Source organism: Gymnoscopelus braueri (genome assembly GCF_963280865.1).
Source record: "Gymnoscopelus braueri genome assembly, chromosome: 22".
Lineage (NCBI taxonomy): Eukaryota > Metazoa > Chordata > Actinopteri > Myctophiformes > Myctophidae > Gymnoscopelus > Gymnoscopelus braueri.
The window spans coordinates 46,532,077-46,549,204 of NC_137624.1; the positions used below are offsets into that span (position 1 = coordinate 46,532,077).

At 44.5% G+C, this 17,128-nt stretch overlaps 4 protein-coding genes across 4 annotated transcripts in view; all 4 read right to left on the bottom strand.

Annotated features, from left to right (window-relative positions):
* Positions 1–441, bottom strand: part of derl2 (derlin 2) — an 11,333-nt gene extending 10,892 nt beyond the window's left edge. Inside the window, exon 1 of the mRNA XM_080420455.1 lies at positions 241–441. Within this exon, the coding sequence (XP_080276581.1) occupies positions 241–333 (93 nt within the window). The 5' untranslated portion in view covers positions 334–441. The remainder of the gene's footprint in view (positions 1–240) is intronic.
* A 2,050-nt stretch (positions 442–2,491) lies between these two features.
* LOC308078666 (tricarboxylate transport protein B, mitochondrial-like) lies at positions 2,492–3,448 on the bottom strand (the record flags this gene model as incomplete). Its single annotated transcript, XM_080419933.1, has 1 exon — positions 2,492–3,448. One exon carries the CDS (start codon positions 3,446–3,448, stop codon positions 2,492–2,494), a length of 957 nt encoding a protein of 318 aa, XP_080276059.1.
* A 2,007-nt stretch (positions 3,449–5,455) lies between these two features.
* LOC308079082 (general transcription factor IIH subunit 1-like) lies at positions 5,456–7,105 on the bottom strand (the record flags this gene model as incomplete). Its single annotated transcript, XM_080420419.1, has 1 exon — positions 5,456–7,105. One exon carries the CDS (start codon positions 7,103–7,105, stop codon positions 5,456–5,458), a length of 1,650 nt encoding a protein of 549 aa, XP_080276545.1.
* Positions 7,106–13,279: 6,174 nt separating this feature from the next.
* lmbrd2b (LMBR1 domain containing 2b) overlaps positions 13,280–17,128 on the bottom strand; it is a 32,766-nt gene continuing 28,917 nt past the window's right edge. Inside the window, exons 17-18 of the mRNA XM_080419635.1 lie at positions 14,452–14,584; positions 13,280–13,723 (exon numbers count right to left, since the gene is read on the bottom strand). Of these exons, the coding sequence (XP_080275761.1) occupies positions 13,660–13,723; positions 14,452–14,584 (197 nt within the window). The 3' untranslated portion in view covers positions 13,280–13,659. The remainder of the gene's footprint in view (positions 13,724–14,451; positions 14,585–17,128) is intronic.

Genomic DNA, 17,128 nt, shown 5'->3' on the forward strand with positions numbered 1-17,128 from the left:
ATAGTATATATTATAGTAATAGTAGATCTATAGTTTACCACAGCAGCAGTAGTGAGGACACAGGCTGTAGTATATATATTGTAGTATATATAGTATATATTATAGTAATAGTAGATCTATAGTTACCACAGCAGCAGTAGTGAGGACACAGGCTGTAGTATATATAGTATATATAGTATATATAGTATATATATTATAGTATATAGTATATATTATAGTAATAGTAGATCTATAGTTTACCACAGCAGCAGTAGTCAGGACACAGGCTGTAGTATAGGCTCTGGTCACCAGAGGGATCTGTAGATACTCTTGTTGTAAAGTCTGATAAGCCATGTTGACACAGATATGAATATTAATATGATATTAATAACATAAAAGGATTCTAAACGTTCATAAACAAACAGAGAGACGGACATCAAAGCACGGCGGCTTCTTCCGGCAACCCTGTTGACACGTCATCCGTCCGCGACGTCATGTCCGGTTGAACTGGGGGCGGGGCGGGACACCGGGCGCGAGGGGTCACCGATTTCGGTGTGACGCACCGGAAGTGTCAAGGAGAATCTGGTCTCTTCGGAAGACGCACACTTCCGTAATGATGTTTTTAGACTGCGTTGGTTCTCAAAGTGGGGTCCGGGGACCCCCAGGGGGTCCTTGGGGGTCCCCAGCTAAATTAGTTAATATATATAGCGTCACAATCATTTTAACCATTTTAATATTTTATAATTTGGGCTATTAAAAAATTGCAGATCTACAAAGCTCATAGCGGGGCACCGAGTGCCGCGCTATGAGCTTGCAGATCTGCTATTTTTTGAAAAATCCCTGGCACTAAATATTTTTGAGATAGGGGGTCCTCAGTCAAAATACACATCATTTTGGGGGTCCTTCACATGAAAAAGTTTGAGAACCACGTGGTTTAGAGACATAAACATAAAACCTATCAACATGTACAGTAGTTATGGGCCCTCGTTATAAACCACAGTATGATTACTTTATGTTACATTACAGATAATAACACATTAATGTGTGAACAGTGAACACGAGTAGCATTGTGGCTAACTGCTAAGCACTTTACCGTTATCACCACAAGGTGGCAGTAAAGCCTAAATGTAGCTTATATCTTGTTAGAAATAATTAAATAGAGTAAATAATTGTGTTATAGCTGCCCTTATTTGTATAAAGATAAAACTCGTTTTCAATAACTCAACGTCCTGCATTAGTGCAATTTTCTTTAGTCAATTATTTTTTACCCCTTTTTCTCCCCAATGTAGTCGTTATGCCAATGAACTCCTCTCCTCACACATGTCTGTGTTGTCACTGCTGTCCTATCCTACTGACTCACCTACCAGTGAGGAGCCCCCACCAGGAGGACGTAGAGCCTTTGTTCTACTCCTCCCGCCCAACACTCCCCCCAGCCTGTAGGATAACGTGCAATGACCGATATCACCCTCCTCCTCCTCCTCCTCCTCCTCCTCCTCCTCCTCCTCCTCCCTCCCCCGAACACGGGCAAATGGTGTTGGTGTAGAGTGTAGACGCTCCACAAAGCCGGCTGCACCACGGTGGATTCGAACCCACCACCTCCGTGGTGGTGGGCAGTGATTTTAACACTGCGCCACCCGAGCGCCCCTGGCCAATCACAGCGTGTCCTTGCACGAGCGTACTGGCCCTCACTTTGAGAACCACTACAATAATATGTATGCAATACTGCATGTATGATTGAATCTGTTTATCAAGGTTATATAGATCTTTATATATATATATATATATATATATATATATATATATATATATATATATATATATATATATATATAAGTGGTTATAAGTAGTTTGTTGTAGAGGGGAAAAGGAGCAAACAAAGTACAGAGCCAACGGTCAAGTTGAGGCTTTAAGTGGATAAATGTCAAAATGTGTTAAAACAAAAAACATTTTATTCACACAACACTGATCATCAATGACGCTATCATGAAATCTGTGAAAAAGACAACAAACTGCAATATGTAGTCAGTGGCGGCCTTGAGGATCTGGAGGCCCGTTTCAAGGGCTAAAATGAGGCCCCCACATACCATCGCCCTCTCGTTTGAAAGTGTCTGTGGCGTATATTAACTCGTATTGATAAAAATAGTTTTGACCGTTCAATATCGCACGCAGCCATCTCTCTCCACAACTTAGTAGCATCAACACCTCTCCTTTTCCTGTCGCCCATTCACAATAAAGTGTCTCCCTTTTACCTCCCAATGCCCCAACATATACCTAGGTTATTATTAACAGGAAACAGGTGTAACAGCGTGGGGGAGCGCACCGCAGGGTGGCGAGAGAGGGCCCCGGTGCAAGGGGGGGTCCTAAGGGTGGAGGTCCGTTTCAATTAAAACGGGTGAAACATAGCAAAGGCCGCCACTGTATGTAGTGGGGGTCCCTGCTTCATCTCTCTCAGCTAAGGGGTCCTTGGCCTGAAAAAACGTTGAAGACCCCTGTCCAAAAGGGACCTAAAGCCCTATGTCTTCCACACGGCGTTCAGAAGCTTCACCACCTCCTCGTAGATGATGAAGACCACGGCCACGTCGGCACACACCCGGCCTAGGCGAGGGACCGTTCCCTTATAGAACGCCGCCGGGCCCTCGTGCCTCCAGATCTTGGCGGCGCAGTCCAGCGTGCTCCGGTAGCGGTGCGCCTCCAGGCCCTGCATCCTGGTCTTCACCACGTCCAGCGGGGTGTTCCCCAACACGCTGGCGGCGCCGGCCACGGCTCCGAACGCGCCGGTCACCAGCGGGTGGACGGCCCGGTCGGGGTCGTCGCTTTTGTACCAGTTCCTGAGCGAGGTCATCACGTAGAACCGGATGGCCTGGTTGGAGCCCTGCTTGAGGACGGTGGCCGTCAGGCCCTGGTACGTGCCGCGCAGACCCTGGGTTCTGACGATCTCTCGCACGCCGTGGAAGAAGCCCCGGTACGCGGGCTTGGCCGACGTCTGGTCGTGGATGAACTTCACCTTGACGGTTTCCATGGGGCACACCACCAGCACGGCCTCCACCACGCCGGCTCCCAGGCCGCACAGCAGGCCCCGGGCACTGTCCAGGCGCCCGTCGTCGTCCCTGACGCGGTTACTGAGGAACTCGAACACTCCGAACCGGACGGCGGACTTGGGCACAGACCCGTAGAGCAGAGAGCTCAGGCCTCGGTACAGCCCTCTGACGCCGTGCGACCGCACCGTCTGCCGGACACAGTCGACGGTTCCCCGGAACCGCGGCGACTCCGCCCTCCCATCCAGCTGCAGCTGGGTCTTCACGTACTCCGTGGGGAAGGTCAGGCAGATCTCCAGGCCGCCCGCGATGCCGCCCGCCAAGATGGCCTTTCCCGGGTGAGTCAATTTGGCCGTTTCTCCCGTTGCTGCCGCCGCCAGACATCGTGGTCTGTGGAAGGGGCTGACGAACGTGTTTCTACGTCCTCCTGGCATCTTAACTCAAAACCAGACCAACTGCAAAAAGTCTACTTTTTAGGTCAATATTACACGTTCCTTTGGAAAAACAGCAACTTGTCAGGATAGTTAGTAGATATAATGATCTAGACTAGAGCCACCAGCTCCAAGATTATTAATAATCTGTGAAGCAAAACTAGAGTCTGTTGGTGACACGTCCATCAATTATAAAGTGGTGACTCTTCAAGCAATTAAAGCCTCAGGAACAATTCAGCCAGCCAATCAGAGCAGTTTAATGTGTTTAGAGCAGTTTGGTCAGCTCAGACAGAGAGCATTGGACATGGTCTCTATCTTTACCTTATATGGTCAAACCAGAGCTCTGTGGTCATACACGACAGTAACTTTACCTTATATGGTCAAACCAGAGCTCTGTGGTCATACACACCAGTATCTTTACCTTATATGGTCAGACCAGAGCTCTGTGGTCATACGCAACAGTATCTTTACCTTATATGGTCAGACCAGAGCTCTGTGGTCATACACACCAGTATCTTTACCTTATATGGTCAGACCAGAGCTCTGTGGTCATACACACCAGTATCTTTACCTTATATGGTCAAACCAGAGCTCTAGTGTGGTCGGTCATACAGAACAAACTGTTACCATGCTTACCAACAACTCAGATTTGCGCAGCCAGGAGACATTGCAGTTCATCATCATATGGCTGTTCTTATGGCCGCATTATGTTCATGCAAAGCCCTTTGATTGATTGATTGATTGATTGAATATTTTATTAGGCAAAAAATGTAAAACAGCACATTTACATTTAAAATACTTTGTCTAACAGGTCTGTTCAGAAAGTCCTTGCGGTCTTGTTTCCATTGAGGTCCTTGGCGCTACAATATGTATAAATGCACCCTTTATTTACCACTATTAATCACACAGGGGATGGTTATGGTTTTACGATATGGACATAATATGGTTATTATGAGCGTTTCTATGGTGATAAACAACCCATCCCTACATACTATACAATCAGTGCTGCCAGGTTTTGCGAGAGAAACAAGCAACCAGGTCTATGAAAACAAGCCCAAAAGAAGCGACTATAGGCCACTGAGCACTTTAAACCTATATGCATCGGATATTTGAAAATAGCCGATCTACAAGCTTACGACGCGTCGCGAAGCCAACCTCTGGTTTAAACAATATTAGGAAGCAAGCCTAGATAAGCAACTACACTTTAGAAACGAGCTCGGAAAGAACCACAATGTGCAGCTATCGATATTCTACGAGCAACTTAACAGAAAAACAAGCCCAAAGTCGAGTTTAATAAGCGGACAATGGCAACACTGTATACCAGGGGTCTTCAACGTTTTCAGGTCAAGGACCCCCTAGTTGAGAGAGAGATGAAGCAGGGACCCCCTAGTTGAGAGAGAGATGAAGCAGGGACCCCCTAGTTGAGAGAGAGATGAAGCATATTATTGTATGCGACACATATTGCGACACATATTGTATAACATTGTGTCGCAGATTAAACTTCTTCATAGATTTAATAGATATCTGGATTCAAGTTAATGTGTATTTTCAGATATAGTTAACCTTTTAAACCCTCAATATTTAGTCAACTTGACCATTGGCTCTGTACTTGTCTGGTCTTTTCCCCGACTCTCGCAGACTCTCCGAAAATAGCCGATCTACAAGCTCACAACGCCTCGCAGCGCGAGGCGTTGTGAGCTTGTAATGTTCCCCACCACACAAAGATTTGGTGGACCCCCTAGGGGCCCCGGACCCCTGTTGAAGACCCCTGCTGTATACAATGTATGGATGTCCATGTCTGTATTCAACATCCCAGCATGCCAACCCGATCTCACACGACTTAGTATACATTGCACGCCGTACTTATGCACAGATTTTCGGCTTTTCTAGGTGTCTATGAGCGGAATGACGTGCACGGACCGTGCACTGGGTCCGTGCACTAGGTCCGTGCACTGGGTCCGTGCAATGTATACCGAGTTGAGTGAGATCAGGCTGAGCATGCAGTTGGGTTCATCCATTTGCTTTGATCTCATCTCCATCGCGGCTCACCGTTCGTTTCTTCTGACCGCGGCGGCTTTGCCAGCTGTGGAACTTGTCGTCCGCGGCCTGCATCATGTCCTCCAGGTGCCGGGTCAGGTTTCCGCTCAGACGCCCGCGTTTGATCTTCTCCTGAAAAGGACGCAACCTGGCGTCCCGAAACGTCTGGAGGCTGGAGCTGCTTTTGGCCGCCTTCTCCTCCTGGAGGGGCGCGTTGAGCCCTCCCGGAAAGCACGACCAGAAGCGCCTCAGCAGCTCGCCGACGGCCACGTAAAGTTCTTTCAACTCTTCCCGCACGTTGTCGGGCACCGTCAGCTCGCCGGCCCGCTGCAGAGACACGCGGCCGGCAGCCGACACCCGAGCAAGCCTGGGTTTGTAGCGGCTCATCTCCCGTTGGACGCGGCTGATGGAGCCGTTGATGTCCTCCTGACTGGCGGTGGCGCTGCTGCTGCGTCCAGACTGAAGATCCTTAGATTCCTTGAGGTTTAAAGGAACTGTCTTCGGTGCGGTTTCCTTCCGCAGGTTCTCGTATTCTATGGCTTCCAGTAGTTTCGCCTTCTTGGTGGAAGAAGGCTGGGAAAGGCGCGAATCGTCCGTGGAGTTTCCACCGTCCGCGTTGCTCGACTCGCTCGCTCTGCGTCCTGAAGCGTGTGGTTTGCGGGAGCCTGCAGCCGCCAGCACCATGATGTTGTGACGGTTGAAACGCCTGATGATGGCGGCAGAGCTGACGCTCTCCTCCTCCACCATCTTGTTAGGGGCAGAGGGAGGAATGGAAACCCCGTAGCCCTCACCTAACGTTCTATCCTCCAGTGAACGGAGGTCCAGCAAAGGATTCTTCACTCCTTCAACCGCCATAGACATGAAAACCTTCTCGTCGTGCTTGGCACATTCTAAGAAGATGTCCTGCGTTCCACCGCCAGCGGCGTGGTGGTTGTTCTTGTCTTTCTTTCTGGGGAAATAGTGAGACTGGGAAAAGGCCGTCCAGAACTGCTTCTCAGGCAGGTTGTGAGGCACGTGTTCAGCGTATTTCTGCCGCACCACAGGGTACGTTCTGAAGATGGAGTCAGTGATGTCGGCGTCGGGGATGTAGCCCGAGCCACTGCATTCGTCTCTCTGAGACTTGAAGTCTGACAGAGATGCTGCAGATATACCGACCGCTTCCTGTCGGTTGTTGGGTAGCGAGTGCTCCGTGTTGTCGGTGCTTCGCCGGTCGGCACAGACCTCCTCCGCGCCGACCACTCTGCTGGTCATCACCGGGTCTTTGACGTCCAGTTGTAAAGGCACTGGATGTTCCTTCACTGTGGCACTCTTGTTGAACTTGGGCAGAAGTTGCTTCAGGAGCTCCTTAGCGGCATCGCGGTCTTTCAGAGCGCTGCTCTCGTCAGTGAAGTGGAACGTCCTGTTCTCACCAGAGTGGAAGACCAGTTGGAGCTGGACCTTGGCTTTACCGTCCGGACTGATCTTCTGACAGCGGATATCTGCGTACAAGTGGCTGACGGTGCAGCGCTCCTCTCCCTCCCGACCCCAGGCCACGCGCTCGGCCATCAGGTACAGAGCTCCTTCCTGTTTTCTCAGACAAACCTTTTTCACCACCAGGCGCACTTCCTCCGACAGAGACTCCATCTTCACATCAGGTTCTCACTGCTAGATACAATGCTGTTTCCTTAATGCAAAGACTCAGACAAACAGCGGAGTAGATAAATGTTTGTTTACAGAGACTTGTTGACTTTAATGTTACATTGCTGCTAGCCTGGCGAGCCAGCCGGTGTTTGACTGTCTTTAACGGTCTGAATGTAGATTTATAAGGTGAGCTGAGGCCTGCTCTGACGTCACACACTAAACAAACAGTGTAGCTATGACATCACACAACACACTATGACATCACACAACACACTTTGTCACATCTAGAGGTTCGGGGTGGTTACGCGGCCCTCAGACCTACGCCGCACCTCCGATCCGACCTTTGTCAAAGTACCCGCTGTCCTTTTCCCTTTTATGTCCATATATGGAGATCGCTGATGTATCAGTATATGCCCATATATGGCCATGCCCCCTTTTGTGCCCATATATGGAGCTGACTGATTTGTTTGCGCCTGATGCCATGACGACACATTGAGCTTAGACAACACACTCCATATTTTTGGGCGTAGCTGCATTGGGAACTCCTTATATGGTTATGGCTGAGTCATGGTGACATGAGTGTGATGAAGTGGTCTACCATTATAGCCAATTTGAATAAAGGATAATATATTGTTTGAACATTTAATTATTGACTAAAAATACTACAACACTGCGGAGCAGTGAGTTTATTTTCTATTTAATACAGTTATGTAATATAGGCTACCAGTTTCCCTTTTCATTCATACTAGTTTGATGACACCTCTGAACTTAATTTGAACTGATTTAATTTATTGATGATGTTTGATACAACAAAGAACAACTGGCTATTGAAACAAGCAGGTGAGCTTCCTCTGGAGGTCTTTTTGTTAGGCAGTGGGAGCTCAACTACAGAGACAACTAAAAGGTTTCACCCAAGTGGAAAACCCCAGAAATAATAAGTGCAAGAGAGGCTCAGATGCACATTCTTTTTTTTATTATCGAGAACTGGAATGCATTTCGGCCTCAGAGCAGATGAATCTGAGGCTGAAACGTCTGTCCTGCACTTATTATTTTTCCACTTCGGTGGTAGCTTTAGAAAGAACAGGGCCGGGCTTATTGTAGCCCGGGCCACCTTTGCTCTGGAACGCCATGTGGATTTTAGGCTAGCAGAGTCCTCTTTTAAAAACAATCTGTACGTTAAGTGTTTTTCCTAAGGATATGTGCTGAGGTCAGCTCTGATTGTTTAAACTTGTCTTATCGGCCGACTACAAATGCTGATTTAATGTATTTATTTTCTCTTGATTTTAATTTTTCTCTTTTTGCTGTTTTTAACATGTAAAGCACTGTGTTGTCACTATGTTTGGAAAAGTGCTAAACAAATACATTCATTCATTCATGTCCACTGGTGTAAATTTGTCCTACTGTCAATCAAATTAGTGGAAGCATATATACGTAGCTTTGCTGCCTGGTAGAATTTAAAAAAAAAGTTCAAATCCAGTCCTATATCAGAGCAATGGTCTCCAGGTTAGGTTTTTTTAATCTGACTATTTTCATGGCAGGATCAACAGTGGGCCTGTGCCCCCCCCCCCCCCCCCCCCCGGGAGGTCTCTGATGTGACTATTCTCATGGCAGACCCCTGAGCGTGCAGCATCCTCACGGCCCTTGCTCTATAAATAAATTCATTCAATGCAAAAAGCCTTTGAAAAGGAACTTCTCTTATTTTATTCATCTCGTAGAACCAAGTATTTACAACACATGTCAAGGTGGATGGAGAAGCAAACATCTGTCATTTTGTCAAATTAAATAAAGATATTATGGAAAATAAAAAATAAAATAAAAATAAACTGGCACCAAATCATTATTTAAAACTTCATATATGCCATGTGACCACCATGTGACCACCATGTGACCACCATGTGACCACCATGCTGACCAGTGGAGTGCTGACCAACCAACCAACACATGAACCATGTGACCAGTGGAGTGGTGACCAAACAACCAACACATGAACCATGTGACCAGTGGAGTGCTGACCAACCAACCAACACATGATCCATGTGACCAATGGAGTGGTGACCAAACAACCAACACATGAACCATGTGACCAGTGGAGTGGTGACCAAACAACCAACACATGAACCATGTGACCAGTGGAGTGGTGACCAACCAACACATGAACCATGTGACCAGTGGAGTGCTGACCAACCAACCAACACATGAACCATGGGACCAGTGGAGTGATGACCAAACAACCAACACAAAATAGGACGACAGTTCAAAAGCAAAACGTCTGTGGCAGCAAGCCAAGAGCCAACAGCCATTTTGCTTTTGAATAGAGAAAATCATATTAGGATTTATATATATTTTTTGTAACAGTTTGTACAGTTACGTCTGACAGCAGTGAATGTGGGATAGAAAAAAAGGACTTATAATTCAATTTTATACAAATATGACGTTCATAAAGGAAGTTATAAGTGGACATTTCAATACATACAGTGAGGATGAGAAGCACATGAATGTGTGGGGTGACTCCTCTATATTATATATTAATATTTTCTACAGAGATTTCAGAGTCACGAGAGTCAATCAACTGATCATACAAAAAAAAAATCATCATAAGATTATTAACACAAAACACTGATCACCACCATCCCGGTATCATTCTTTTTTTTTTGTTTAAACTTATTATATTATAACGTTTCACTGGGCTGACATACACTTAAATAAATAGATCATATTATAGAAACACATCAGTACAAGAAGAACCTTCTCGACAAGCTCATCTGAAGCCTGGCTCGTACTTAGCAGATCTACAAGCTCACAACGTGTCGCGGCCGCGACACGTTGTGAGCTTGTAGATCTGCTATTTGCAGCACAGGGCAACTACCCCAGTCTAGACGCCTTGTGTCATGGATTTGAGATATTGAATGAACAACATTTTGCAGACCACGGTTCCATTCATAAAAAAGAAGAAAACATCCAGTAACTGTTTAGCTATTTCAGGTGAAAGGTTGTACTTTTACCCATTACCCAGTCATTTTTACATTTCTTGGGCTATTCAAAAATAGCAGATATACAAGCTCATAGCGCGGCACCGATCTACAAGTATGAGCTTGTAGATCTGCTACTTTTGAAAAATCTTGAACATTTGTGCAAATCTTTGAATATATATATATTTTTAAAGCGAACATTTGTAACTCAAATCTTTGCTACTGAGGGGGTCCCTGAAGCAAAACATTTAGAGATGGGGGTCCCTGAAGCAAAACATTTAGAGATGGGGGTCCCTGAAGCAAAACATTTAGAGATGGGGGTCCCTGGAGCAAAACATTTAGAGATGGGGGTCCCTGGAGCAAAACATTTAGAGATGGGGGTCCGCGGGCCACATACATATCTAAAAGGGTTTTCTAAATCCTAACAGTATGTTTCTATATCAGTGGCGCTCCAACTTCTCCATGTCAAGGACCCCCAAAATGATACGTATTTGGCCGCGGACCCCCATCTTAAAATACGTTGTTCCAGGGACCCCCCAGACGCAAAGATCGTAGTTAAAAATGTTGGCTTTAAAACATGCATTTTCACGATTTTTCCCAAAAAATAGCAGATCTACAAGCTCATAGCGCGGCACACGGTGCGGCGCTATGAGCTTGTAGATCTACTATTTTTTTAATAGCCAAAGAAATCAAAAAATGACACACAGATGCGTTCCCGGTCTGACAGGGTTAACCAGCTGCTGAATCAAACATTCCAGGTATTTTTTCTCTCATATATTTAGGGCCTTTTGTACGACCACATGGACGCTTGGTTTCAGAGTCACAAGTCATTATAAAAAGTGCGTGTACTGTACATACATACATACTGTACATACATACATATACCAGTAGCCATGCAGCAGAGAAACTCCTTATTCAGCCATTTAACCGTACAACTAAAGGCCTTTACTCACCGGGGAGACGCGGCCGATAAATGGTCGTTAGTTAGCCGTTAATTAACCGTTAATTAACCGTTAACAACGATAGGCGTGGCCGTGGACAACATCGTTTTAGAATCACTTCCAGCGTGACGTCATGAACAATAGAGACATTGAGAGACAATTAAAATCCGTCAGGACCCTCTGCAAGCTCACAATGCGTCGCGATGTGACGCATTGTGAGCTTGTAGATCTGCTATTTTCAAAAGATTTCTATACGTTTTGAACTTGTGAAATGGGACATTCTGCACAATGAGTACTTTTACTTTTGGTACTTTAAGAATAATATGTTGATACCAATACTTTTGAACTTTTACTCAAGTACATTTTGATTACCGGACTCTTTACTTGGAACAGAGTATTTCTACACTGCAGTATTGATACTTTTACTTAAGTAAAACATTTGAGTACTTTATCCACCACTGCCCGCGAGCCACACCCCCTTTATCATTCAGTGTGGACGCTAACTTCATTATGTATGGGATAATGTATGGGGAGGTGGTCATGATTGAAAATTAAAGCCTGACATGGTGATTATATGAAGGGCTTTAATTTTCAATAATGACCACCTATTCATACATTATCCTGCTTATTACACGGCTACTTCATAAATAAATTAATAAATGGACCCAAAAGTAACAAGTATTGGGTTGCGCGGACAAGTTCGGGTAACCGGAAGACTCGCCCCAAAACACGCTCGCCCCCATTCTGTAATACCGCCGGATTTGCCCCGGGGCGTCTGTGTTTTGGGGCGAGCGTCTTGGTATTCTTGCGTTGTTGCGCCACGGTAAACAAGGAAGTGCAGTGGATCAAATAGAATCACTTTTCGGTCATTGCATCGTCTATTTCTCACTTCAAATGTTTTCTAAAACATTGTTGAGAGCAAAGTTTAGCTGTAAATGACATGGTGTGTTTGTTACATGGCTGTCATGTTGGATACAGGTTGATATGATCAGGTGTTCTGAGTCTTTGATTAGACAGAGGTCTGTTATAGAGCTCATTGGTCATTATCCAGAAATAACAGACCGCTGAATTCAGCGATTGACCGATCAGAATGAAACATTCAACCAAGCCGTGTAATACTAGTAATAGTTATGGTTATGGTTATAGTTGTGCTAATCGTGCTAAGTGTGAATGGCTCTTAAACCATACGTACATCGTTCGTCGTACCAACATCACCGGAGAATATCTAAACGATTCATAAAGGTTGATGCTTTCATTCGCTGTAAAAAAATAATAAAAAACGACCTCGTTCCAAATATAAATGTCTGCTCTCCCGGTTTGTAAAGACCTTCATTGTTTTAACAAGATGCTCAGTGATTGGAGGAGACCTGGGGAGAGGACATAGCAAGATGCTCAGTGATTGGAGGAGTCCTAGGGAGAGGACATAGCAAGATGCTCAGTGATTGGAGGAGTCCTAGGGAGAGGACATAGCAAGATGCTCAGTGATTGGAGGAGTCCTAGGGAGAGGACATAGCAAGATGCTCAGTGATTGGAGGAGTCCTAGGGAGAGGACATAGCAAGATGCTCAGTGATTGGAGGAGTCCTAGGGAGAGGACATAGCAAGATGCTCAGTGATTGGAGGAGACCTGGGGAGAGGACATAGCAAGATGCTCAGTGATTGGAGGAGTCCTGGGGAGAGGACATAGCAAGATGCTCAGTGATTGGACAAGCCCTTTGGGGCCGCTACGAGAGTGTCACACGGCCCAAAATAAGCGACCTACAAGCTCACAGCTCGTGGCTTGTAGATCTGCTATTCTCGCCGTGTGACACCATGGTTCAACTTCAGCACAACCCGGGCTTAACCCCTTCAAACCCTTTATACTTTGTTGACCGGAGTCCCACAGGGGTCTACACTTGGCCCCCTCCGCTGGGGTTCATGTGGTTAGGATGGCTGCACTGTCCTCTTCTCTTCACCGTGGAGCAGTAATATGTACCATATACTGTATATGCAGTGGTGGAAAGTAACTAAGTACTGTACTTAAGTACAATTTTGAGGTGCTTTTACTTTACTGGAGTATTTCCAAATTTCAATACTTTTACTTCTACTCCACTACATCTTGGATCCAAATATTGTACTTTTACTCCACTACAATTATTTGAAAACTTTAGTTGCTAGTTACTTTGCAGATATACATTGTTACATTATAAAACATACATTAACCACTTCAGTCCAATTTTATACCTAGGATATTTGAAAATAGCAGATCTACAAGCTCACAACGCGTCGCGATGCGACGCGTTGTGAGCTTGTAGATCTGCTATTTTCAAACATTTTAGTACTTTTACTTTTGATACTTTAAGTATATTTTGATGCCAATACTTTTGTACTTTTTCCTCAAGTAACATTTTGAACACAGGCCTTTTACTTGTAACAGAGTATTTTTATATTGTGGTATTGCTACTTTTACTTAAAAAGTAAAACATCTGAGTACTTTTCCACCACTGTGTATAAGTATATACGTCAGGTTAGACATCTCCTGCAGTCTGTTTCAGTCATGTTTATACAGTATAAACATGTATATAATATACATGTATATACTGTATATACATGTATATAATATACATGTTCCTACAGTACAGTATTCATGTTCATGGGTCCTTCAGCCCATCAGACGTCATCAAAGATTCTGCTCCTAGAAGACGACATGGACAGATATCTTCCTCCTGTGTGTCTGGAGGAGAGAAACACACTGCGTCAGTATGCTAGCATACACACACACACACACACATGGGGCAGCCATAGCTGAGTGGTTAGTGAGCCCGCCTAGGGAACCAGCTGGCCCTGGTTGCCCCAGGTTCGATTCTAGGCTATCCCAGCATATGTGCCGATGATATGAAATTTGTCCCTGAGCAAGACTCTTAACCCCAATTGCTCACAGGTTCTCATTGGAAACAAGACCGCAAGGACTTTCATGAACGACCTGTTAAAAGGAATTATCCTTATCCTTTACACACACACACACACACACACACACACACACACACACACACACACACACACACACACACACACACACACACACACACACACACACACACACACACACACACTGCTTCAGTATGCTAGCATACATAGATACACACACTGCGTCAGTATGCTAGCATACCAGCCTGATCGCCAGAGAACTAGTATACATTGCACGGATCCAGTGCACGTCATTCCGTGCATAGTCGCCTAGAAACCCCGAAATTGCGTGCATATGTACGGCGAGTCCCACGGTGGGCGTAACCCGGAAAAACCCGGAAGCAGAGCAGTCCCCACAACAAAATGTACGATTCTGTGCCTATCGGTACATAACTCAAACGGCGCTGAGTAGGCACAAGGGAATGTCGCAACGTTCGGGACGGCAACTCGCTCGCTTTAGCTCACTCGGTGGCCCCCTTAGAGTCATAGTGTTACCTGTTAGAATTAGAGTCCCCATCCAGAGGGTCGTCTGTCAGAGTGTCAGCATTGAAGTCTAAAGGTTCTGCGTCCTGAAGCAGTTCAATGCAGTCTTTTTCTGCTCGACTTCCACTTCGAGAATATTTGGCCTCTATTAAACAATAAGACAAAATACATTAAAAAAACTGTCAGACGAACTGTATTTATACACAGGAGTTAACTATTTAACTTAAATAAGCTTCAGCCCTTACCTTTTCGGCCAAAAGTCATCTTGTTGACTTAATTATACTGTTAGTTCAACTGCTATGTTTTAAGAAACCAAAATAAACTAACTGAGTCAGTCATTTCTTTGTATAATTATTTCAGTTATTTGTCACATCTGTCCTGAGCAATGTTTGTTTACAAAGTATAACTGTAATTCTGTATCCATATGTTCAACACCTAAACACAATGAAATCATTCATCACAAGTATTTGTCTGTCAATAATGTACATCATGTTGTAGTTTAACTCACGTCTAACAGTGGTAGGTGTAACAGTGTTGTTGTAGTTTAACTCACGTCTAACAGTGGTAGGTGTAACAGTGTTGTTGTAGTTTAACAGTGTAGTTTAACTCACGTCTAACAGTGGTAGGTGTAACAGTGTTGTTGTAGTTTAACGTGTAACAGTGTTGTTGTATTTTAACAGTGTAGTTTAACTCACGTCTAACAGTGGTAGGTGTAACAGTGTTGTTGTAGTTTAACTCACGTCTAACAGTGGTAGGTGTAACAGTGTAGTTGTAGTTTGACTCACGTCTAACAGTGGTAGGTGTAACAGTGTAGTTGTAGTTTAACTCACGTCTAACAGTGGTAGGTGTAACAGTGTTGTTGTAGTTTAACTCACGTCTAACAGTGGTAGGTGTAACAGTGTAGTTGTAGTTTAACTCACGTCTAACAGTGGTAGGTGTAACAGTGTAGTTGTAGTTTAACTCACGTCTAACAGTGGTAGGTGTAACAGTGTTGTTGTAGTTTAACTCACGTCTAACAGTGGTAGGTGTAACAGTGTTGTTGTAGTTTAACTCACGTCTAACAGTGGTAGGTGTAACAGTGTAGTTTAACTCACGTCTAACAGTGGTAGGTGTAACAGTGTAGCTGTAGTTTAACTCACGTCTAACAGTGGTAGGTGTAACAGTGTAGTTGTAGTTTAACTCACGTCTAACAGTGGTAGGTGTAACAGTGTAGTTGTAGTTTAACTCACGTCTAACAGTGGTAGGTGTAACAGTGTAGTTGTAGTTTAACTCACGTCTAACAGTGGTAGGTGTAACAGTGTTGTTGTAGTTTAACGTGTAACAGTGTTGTTGTAGTTTAACTCACGTCTAACAGTGGTAGGTGTAACAGTGTAGTTGTAGTTTAACTCACGTCTAACAGTGGTAGGTGTAACAGTGTTGTTGTAGTTTAACTCACGTCTAACAGTGGTAGGTGTAACAGTGTAGTTGTAGTTTAACTCACGTCTAACAGTGGTAGGTGTAACAGTGTAGTTGTAGTTTAACTCACGTCTAACAGTGGTAGGTGTAACAGTGTTGTTGTAGTTTAACTCACGTCTAACAGTGGTAGGTGTAACAGTGTTGTTGTAGTTTAACTCACGTCTAACAGTGGTAGGTGTAACAGTGTAGTTGTAGTTTAACTCACGTCTAACAGTGGTAGGTGTAACAGTGTAGTTGTAGTTTAACTCACGTCTAACAGTGGTAGGTGTAACAGTGTTGTTGTAGTTTAACTCACGTCTAACAGTGGTAGGTGTAACAGTGTTGTTGTAGTTTAACTCACGTCTAACAGTGGTAGGTGTAACAGTGTTGTTGTAGTTTAACTCACGTCTAACAGTGGTAGGTGTAACAGTGTAGTTTAACTCACGTCTAACAGTGGTAGGTGTAACAGTGTAGCTGTAGTTTAACTCACGTCTAACAGTGGTAGGTGTAACAGTGTAGTTGTAGTTTAACTCACGTCTAACAGTGGTAGGTGTAACAGTGTAGTTGTAGTTTAACTCACGTCTAACAGTGGTAGGTGTAACAGTGTAGTTGTAGTTTAACTCACGTCTAACAGTGGTAGGTGTAACAGTGTTGTTGTAGTTTAACGTGTAACAGTGTTGTTGTAGTTTAACTCACGTCTAACAGTGGTAGGTGTAACAGTGTAGTTGTAGTTTAACTCACGTCTAACAGTGGTAGGTGTAACAGTGTTGTTGTAGTTTAACTCACGTCTAACAGTGGTAGGTGTAACAGTGTTGTTGTAGTTTAACTCACGTCTAACAGTGGTAGGTGTAACAGTGTTGTTGTAGTTTAACTCACGTCTAACAGTGGTAGGTGTAACAGTGTTGTTGTAGTTTAACTCACGTCTAACAGTGGTAGGTGTAACAGTGTAGTTGTAGTTTAACTCACGTCTAACAGTGGTAGGTGTAACAGTGTTGTTGTAGTTTAACGTGTAACAGTGTTGTTGTAGTTTAACTCACGTCTAACAGTGGTAGGTGTAACAGTGTTGTTGTAGTTTAACTCACGTCTAACAGTGGTAGGTGTAACAGTGTTGTTGTAGTTTAACTCACGTCTAACAGTGGTAGGTGTAACAGTGTAGTTGTAGTTTAACTCACGTCTAACAGTGGTAGGTGTAACAGTGTAGTTGTAGTTTAACTCACGTCTAACAGTGGTAGGTGTAACAGTGTAGTTGTAGTTT